At 55.3% G+C, this 7,878-nt stretch overlaps 4 protein-coding genes across 4 annotated transcripts; all 4 read right to left on the bottom strand.

Annotated features, from left to right (window-relative positions):
• Positions 1-248: 248 nt before the first annotated feature.
• Positions 249-626, bottom strand: DQ04_02921060 (hypothetical protein; the record flags this gene model as incomplete). The annotated part of the gene is made up of 1 exon (XM_009312339.1): positions 249-626. The coding sequence occupies one exon, from the start codon at positions 624-626 to the stop codon at positions 249-251; it is 378 nt and encodes a 125-aa protein (XP_009310614.1).
• Positions 627-1,246: 620 nt separating this feature from the next.
• Positions 1,247-4,153, bottom strand: DQ04_02921050 (hypothetical protein; the record flags this gene model as incomplete). Its single annotated transcript, XM_009312338.1, has 1 exon — positions 1,247-4,153. One exon carries the CDS (start codon positions 4,151-4,153, stop codon positions 1,247-1,249), a length of 2,907 nt encoding a protein of 968 aa, XP_009310613.1.
• A 725-nt stretch (positions 4,154-4,878) lies between these two features.
• On the bottom strand, positions 4,879-6,462 carry DQ04_02921040 (putative glycosyl transferase-like; the record flags this gene model as incomplete). Its single annotated transcript, XM_009312337.1, has 1 exon — positions 4,879-6,462. The coding sequence occupies one exon, from the start codon at positions 6,460-6,462 to the stop codon at positions 4,879-4,881; it is 1,584 nt and encodes a 527-aa protein (XP_009310612.1).
• Positions 6,463-6,678: 216 nt separating this feature from the next.
• DQ04_02921030 (hypothetical protein) lies at positions 6,679-7,695 on the bottom strand (the record flags this gene model as incomplete). Its single annotated transcript, XM_009312336.1, has 1 exon — positions 6,679-7,695. One exon carries the CDS (start codon positions 7,693-7,695, stop codon positions 6,679-6,681), a length of 1,017 nt encoding a protein of 338 aa, XP_009310611.1.
• Between the last annotated feature and the right edge of the window lie 183 nt (positions 7,696-7,878).

The raw sequence follows: 7,878 nt of genomic DNA, 5'->3' as shown, positions 1-7,878 counted from the left end.
GGACACGATGCTGAGCAACTGCAAGACATCCAAGGAGCAGCAGGATCCCTAGGACCTCCCTTTCGCCGCCCCCCGCAATTAAAGGGACAAGGAAAAACAAACAAAGCAATCCTCCAAGCACGCAGACGAAGCCACAAACGAGCTCCGGCCCTCTTCCTTCGCAACAACGCGTCGCAAATGCACAATTCGCCCTTCCAGCAACTCCTCTCTACAATCACGCACGCTCATAGAAGGCTGGTGGCCAGAGGCTACAGCAACCCCAAGTACGCCCGCAGTTGCTCTACCAGCAAGTCAGCCGCATGCTGGCAGGGCGGGGAGTAGCTCAGCGCCGCCGCCACCAGCGCCAGCACAATGCCCAGCAGGAGCATCACCCACATCTTGAAGCGGTGAGCCTTGCGAGCCGCCTCTTCCTGCTTCATCTCCGCAAGGAGCGCGGCGCGTCCTTCCCGCCGCTTTTCCTTGCGCTCTATCTGACGCACCACCGCCTGGTAGTCGGTGACTTCAATCGGCTCCAGGAGGGGACGACGTGAGCTGCACCCGCCCTTCGGAGCCTTGCCCGCCTTTCTCGGTATGTCATGCGCCGGGACAGACAGATGGCGGAGCTCGTCAAGGTTGTTCGTCGGCATTGGTGTCGGATGAACGAGTGCTATACCAGTTCCCCTGTTTTCTTTTTTTTTTACTTTTTTCTTCTTCTTCTTTGGGGGATGGGGGGTTCGGTTTCGTTATTATCCTCGATTTGTCTGTGCACAACTGCATATAAAAGGGGGCGGAGCAACCACAGGGGGAGGGGGGCAAAGCAGTGATGGTGTGGGTCGGCCAATCATGCAAGCAGTGACCTGTCGATCTTTGCGGCGGCGAGGCACAGTTAAGCACACTGCTGCTGTTGGTGGCAGCACAGGAAGAGCAATGTGCTCACATGGATACACAAATACACAGAGACACACACACACACAGAGACAGAGATATAAATAAATGGAAACGAGCAAGCAAGCACGTACCGAGGCTGCAGGGGGGCAGCACACGGCCGTGCCGCTGCATCTATTTTACATTGAGCATATCGCCTCTCCCTCCATACAAAGGAAAGAACAGAGTGCGTTCGAAACATGAGGCGTTCATTGAGAGAAGAATCGAATAGCACATATTCCCCCCCCCACGCAAGGAGAGAGAGAGAGAGGGGAGGAGGGAGAGACTTCTCTTCCCACTATTTTTTTCTTTTTCTTGCTTCACCGTCACTCACCGCCTCACACTAGCGTGCGGACCTCGCCCCCTCCATCCAGGTTCGCAGAGTGACCCCATTCGTACGTCTGGCGATGGCCGACTTGGCCGAGCTGCTCACCGACGAGGCGGAGGGCACCAGCCGCACGGCTTTGCGCTGCGTCTGCAGCGGGGTATCTGTGCGGCCCGACGCCGTGCCGGATGCACTTGTCACCCCTGATGGCGGGAACTGTCGTCGAATGGAATCACGCATTCGCCGCTCTGGAAGCACAGGACGCGCTAGATCCAAAATACGGAACCGCACCACCAGGGAAGTTACGACTCGCGCAAGTCCTGCCCACACCCGCCGCTGCTTCACATCCTCTTGGTGAATCTTCACAAAGTCTCTGTGCGTGGCTGAAAGCAATGTCGAACTAATAGGGGGAATGAGATGCATCTTCTGGTGCACGAGTCTCTGCCTTTCCCTATCCGCCAATGTCAATGCCCGCTCTGGCGAGGCACGCGCATTCTCTTCCTTCTCATCGGACGCATCAGGCAAGGCCTCCTCTTCATTGTCGTCGCTGCCTCGGTCACTACTGTGTGAGCTGTTCCTGCTCTTACTGCTGCCACCACTGGCGCTGTCATCATCTTCATCCTCATCAAGTCCCAGGTACACCTCCATGTCGGAGAGCGTGTCTACGAACACCTCTGCATCTTTTTGTGAACTCGTTGTGTCATTGTCCTCCCCCTGTGTTTTGCGCACCGGCTCCCCCAGATTCACCTGCATCCGTGTGCACTTCTTGATCACCGTATCGCTCGTAATCGCATATGCATGGCTGGGCTTACGCATGGCGTTCCACCCCACATTAGTGCTGCCGCCGACAAGCGTCTCGTTCTTGGCGAAGATGGGCCCCACAACGTAGTTTTTGAGCTCATCCTCTGCCTGGCAACGCAGGGCCTGCTCCACGTCGCTTTCAGCGGACGCCGGTCCACCGCAGACGAGGCGGACGTACCCAACAAAAAGCGTCGCGAGCACCCACAGCATGGCGGAAGGGTGCGGGGACTGGCCGAAGAGCACGGGGGTGAAGAAGTTCTCAAGAAACGTGCAGTGCGTCAGCAGCGGCGGGAATAGACCCTCAGCTGTCTGCAGGTACATGACACGTTTCAGCTCCGCGAAGAGCGTCTCGCATGAGACATCTGCGGCCTGCTCACTCTTTTCATCCTTCTTCCATGACATGAGGTCACATTCACGGTTCATTGGCGAGGAGAAGTACACAACACGCCGTGCACCTCTCCCAATGTAGAGCGCCTCCAATGCACGCACAAGTTTCAGAAGCGCTGACGCACCAAAGTCGCCATCACGCGCCCCGGTGTCGATCTTCCCGACAGGGTGCCAAAAGACACCGCCTGGGCTACTCTTCATGAAGACGTTCACCCAATCCAGCAGAAATGTCTCCAGGCACCGGCGGGCCTCCACAGCACGATCCACAACCATGTGAACACCCATCGCGTAGTCATCCTCAAGGCGCCGCAATACTAAGCCGTCTCGCCGCAGCAGGGAAGGAACTGCCAGACATTTCGTCTGTAATGTAAATGTTTTTGCGAGGCGCTCCCAGCGCTTGCCTTGTTTTTTGGCTAACAACACGTGCAATTGCTGCTGTCGTATCTCCTGGTGCATCGCACGGAGGGTAAGGACGTGATTCTCCGCAAGCTGTGACTTGAGCGCTTCCTTCTTCATTGACAGAATTTCCTTTGCCTTCTGCTCCTCTACGAGCCGCTTTGTCAACGCCTCCATCGCATTGTGCTTAGAGTTCTCAAGAAACGCCATCCGCACCTCCGACTCCTTGACCATTTTGATGAGCTCAGACACATGTGACTGCGTTGTAACACGTCTCCAGCGCAGGAAGCATCCTTCCACGCGAATGCGCTGCCGCACACGAGTCAGGTACATCGTTGCGGCCTTTCGGAACGCACGAGCGCGTTGCGTTGTTGTGCGCCACGCACGAAACACGTGTTCCAGGCAGACGCGGTCCACCCGCCGCTGTGCGACACGCAGAACGATGCGGCTTTTGCGTACCACCTCTTGTAGACCTACAATCCGCTGTGATAACAGTTCGTTATCTTTGCAGGCGTCCAGGTATGCATCCGACCACAAGTGCCAGTTCGCATAGTCGTCACACGTTTCGAAGCGTGGGTATGGTGACACGTCAGGATGCACTGGCTCCTGCGGAGGCAGGAGTGCACTCGGTGTGCATACCGCCTGGAAGATGACCTCCCGCAGCATTGGCCACAACGTCGATAGCTTTGGCTCGCGAGTCAGGACCTCATTAAGCAGGTAGCAAGCCACGCCCAGAAGGAGGCGGTTGGGGGGCTCTACGCCTTTGCGCTCCCGCTCCGAACGCGGCCCCAGCGCAGCCACCAGCACTTCCTGAAAGCTTGTTTCGGCCCACTGTGTCACACACTGAAATCCTGACGCATCAAATGAAAGAGGAAAACCACGTGGCATTGTGCCTTTCCTTTCTCTCGGTGAGCCACACGACTGTGTGGACTGTGCCTTCGTCAACGGACGAGAATAATTGAAGCTGTTACTGTTGCAAGGCACAGGGGTCGCTTTCCCCACCGCACACGGCAGACCAAACTTTCGGTTCACACGCTTTTCCTGCGGTTGCATGGCAGTCGCGGAGTCACTCTCAACAACAGGTGGGTCAAACGTACAGGGCGGCAGAACCCCATCCACACCGCTGAGTATCTCCTCCATGTGGTGATCCACACGTGTTCGCACAGACGCACGGCCACGGCTAAGGGCCAGATGTCGCCGCTCCGCCATCTTCTCCAAGGCGGCAGTTGTCTCGTCCATCTCTCGCCGCAGCCGTGCCTCGGCGCGGCCTACACCGATGTGAATGGGGTTCTCACTCGCCAGATCCCGCTCATACCGGTTGCGCAGCCCTGATGGTTGCATTTGCTGCTAGGACTGTCCCCACCCTCACCCTTCAATCCTTTGCGTGGGTGTTGCGAATACAAAGCACACAAGGGCGTGATTCGAGCGATTGCCCTCGTCACCTCGCCACGTCACCGCTACCTACACCCTTTCCCTTCCTTCTTTCCTGATCTTGCAGAGCACCGCGTTGGAGAACCAACACCGAAAGAAACTTTTAAAAAAGCAGGAATAGCACCAGTGGTACACACAAATGTATCGAAACAACAGCTACAAGGAACACACACACACAACAACAACAACAACTGAACCCGACTTAACCCAGAGTGTGCCGAATTGCCCCCATCTCCAAAAGGCATCAATCACCATCGATCCTTTTCTTCTGCAATCGCACCCCATTCTTCCACCGACCGCACGTGAATAACGGAGGATGTGACGCCGATCAGTGGGAGAGGAAACAAAAAAGAAAAAGCACGAAATCCTCAAGCCCCCGAGAGTTCTCCTTTTATTCCCTCATCTTCGCGGCACATCTCAACAAAACTGAAATGAGACAACAATAAAGGTGCAATGTTGTTTTTTTTTTTTTTNGGGGGGGGGGGAGTTTCCTGTCTGCGTTTCTTTCTGAAAAAAAAAGGTTTAGCCTTTCTCTTCTCTACAAGAATACGCTGTCATAGAGCTACACATGTGGCCTTTTTCCCTTCCTCCTCCTCCTCCTCCTCCTTGCTGCTGTCAAATATCTCTTCGCATCTTTACACCAACTTGCGGTAGCACATGGCCGGGTACGCAGATGTGCACTCAAGACTCCCTGTGACCTTCTCCAATGGCGGCGGGCTCCTGACCAGTCGGTAGAAGACGCGTTCATACCGACTCGCCATGGTGTCGCTGCCGAACAACTGCATGGCACGCTCACGAGAGCGACGTGCGGCCGCTTCGCCCTCTTCGGGGTGGAACTTGTAGTGGAGAATCTCCCGCGCCAGTCCCTCCACATCGCCCAGGGTAAACCGCCGCCCATACTCTGCGCACGGCACCACCGAGCGCGCGCTGCCAAGGTCCGTCACAACGAGCGGCACGCCGGACAGGGCCGCTTCGATCATCACAGTGTTGAGGCCATGATGCTGATAGAAGGGGTCCACAAACACATCGACCGTCTGATAGAACCGCGCGAGATTCTCCTGCGAGAGCATTCCCAGCTGGATGACGGGCATCCCCTCACGCCTCATAGACCCATAAAGCTGTCCCTGTGATCCCCTACCAGCTACCATGAGCGTAACGTCGTGATGTGTCCCCATGATCAGCCGCATCGCTTTAGATAGCTGCAGATGTCCCTTGATCGCCTCCAGGCGCCCGCCACAGCCCACAATGAAGTGGTTGCGCGGCACACGATACTCATCCAAGAATGCATTACGCACCTCCTGTCCTTCGCGTGGTCGAAACATGTGACGGTCAACACCATTGTAAATCAACGCAATCTGGTCTGGTACAATGTGCTGTATCTCCCGCAGGTTCTTTTCAGCTTCATCCGATATTACTATATGCTGTGGTACCGTGAGGAGCATATATTCCTCTAGCGTCACAACAGAAGAAAGGCTCTTCATACGCTCCATCACGTTGGGGCCAGGCATCTTGCGCATCATGCGATAGTTATGAGCGATGTAATTCAGTTCACTGCGGAGCCAATCTAGCATTGACCCATGCCACGTCACAGCAAATGGCAAACCCAGCTGATACATGTTGGGCACAGCTGCCCAACTCTCACTGTGCACCAAGTGGAAAGGCTGTGCCTCATGGTACCGTTGAAATACACTCAGACATTCCTCCAGCCACTTCACACTGTATGCACTGTTATGTTTAGACGCAACCTGCTCCACCACCAGTCGTGCCTTGTCCAGTCCACAGAGAGAAGTCTTGTTTGTGTCGGGATCCGTGCAGTACCCGAGTTTCTGTAGTTGGCCCGACGGGGGACCCGTCACAAAGACATGCACGTAATGACCCCGAGCTGCCAACTGGGAGTAGATGTGGTAGGCATGAAATTGCATACCCCCAGTCGCGTGAAGTGGCGGAATCCACAGTCGTGAGAAGGCGGCAATCCGTAAAGGGCCGCGCTCATCCCGTGTTTTCTTAGCCTCAGCGGCGTCCGCTGCATAGCGGGTATACATTTCCACCGTGGATTGCACGCAACTGTCGCCATGACTTTCAAATTTCACTATAGGCGCATGAACATCATTCACGGGGCCACGGGCAACATTATCACCTCCAGTCTCCAGGGAGGTATGAAGTGGGGACGTAATTCTCCGCTGTGGCGTTCCACAAGAAAGCCCGAAGAGGAATGCCATGACAAGGAGAAGACACCAGAAAAGCGGGAAATACGTGTGGGACCGGCGGAAACCAAGTCCATCTCTCCGCCGCATGCTGCTCCTCGTGGTTATCTTTCCTGTTAAGGGAGCACTATGACAATAAGAAAAGCAGCACGTAGCGAACGTTGACACCCAATTAAATAACAGGTAGATGCAACGTGGTATATATCCCTTTTCTTTTCCTCGATAACCCTCTCAGTTTGGGTAATACCATTCTACCACAGGCATGGGAACACGCGCTATACGTCGTTTTTCCTGGCGCAAGATCCTGTCCATGCAAGGTGGATCTATTCGGAGTTGTTTTCTTTTGCATGTGTCAGCATTAGTGTATCTGCTGTCATTATCATTCTCGCACGAATACTCTTCCCGTGGTAGAAAACGCTTGTACACATAGAGGGACATATCCCCATGGGCAGGGTTGTACCGTAGTTTGGGGAGACGTGGAAGAGGCACACTGTCATCACATGGTGACGCCGAAGTTTCATGCATCGAGCTGGCATCTATTGAGGAGGGTAAGCTTCTGTTTGACAGCTGAGAATCTTTATCGTCGTCGAGCACTCCAAAGGCTGCACGAGAACGATACGTGTTGGCTATCGCAATTCTTGGCGCGTACGGTAGTCCCTGCGGAACCACAGTATAGCATGGTGATGAGACGCTGTGGGCATCGTTGGTGTCTTCTGTGGCATCACTCGTATGGTAGATCTGCTGGCGGCGAGCAGCTGCAGCGGCAAGGACGGCGCCAGAAATCGGAAGAAAAACTGGTAACAGCCGCCCAGTCTTCCCTGAGAGTGTTCCCTCGTCTGCTGTTTGCTGAATCGCATGCACCGCCGCGGAGAGACTGTCACCGAGGAGCGTGTCAGACCTTACTGCGGCGCGGAGCGAAGAAAGCATCTGTTCCCGTACCGTTGGTACAATAGGAGCCGCCGCCACCGCAGAACTAGCAGTTGCGTCATCCACCGCAGTGTCAGCAACTCTCCCCGTCGAGGGACTGGCTTCTTTTGTCGAGAAGCAACAGCGAGAGTGTATAAAGAAAGCAGTGGACGTCTCGCAGAGGTCACCGCACATACAGCGCCACGGGCCTTCCGCTGGTGTCGGGCTCGTACGGACGGCGGATGTCTCCTTGCTTCTCCTGCCACGCGTCGACGCGACCGCCGGCGACGACGGCGACGGGCGGGGAGTTGCGGTGGCGGTGCCTCCTGCGGTATCCCCCATTCGGCGGCCCCTCCCCCCTCTCACAGGTTCACTACTACACAAGAGGAGCGCAATGCAAAGAAGAAACAAACAAACAGACAAACGAAAACAATAAGTAGAGAGGTACGAAGGGTTCAGAAAACGGCATGTTCCCCACGAAAGACGATAACAGGACGCGAAAGAAGTCACTCCACAAGAGCATAT

The sequence above is a fragment of the Trypanosoma grayi genome, assembly GCF_000691245.1.
Source record: "Trypanosoma grayi strain ANR4 Tgr_292_V1, whole genome shotgun sequence".
Classification (NCBI taxonomy): domain Eukaryota; phylum Euglenozoa; class Kinetoplastea; order Trypanosomatida; family Trypanosomatidae; genus Trypanosoma; species Trypanosoma grayi.
This window is presented reverse-complemented; position numbering and strand designations above follow the sequence as displayed.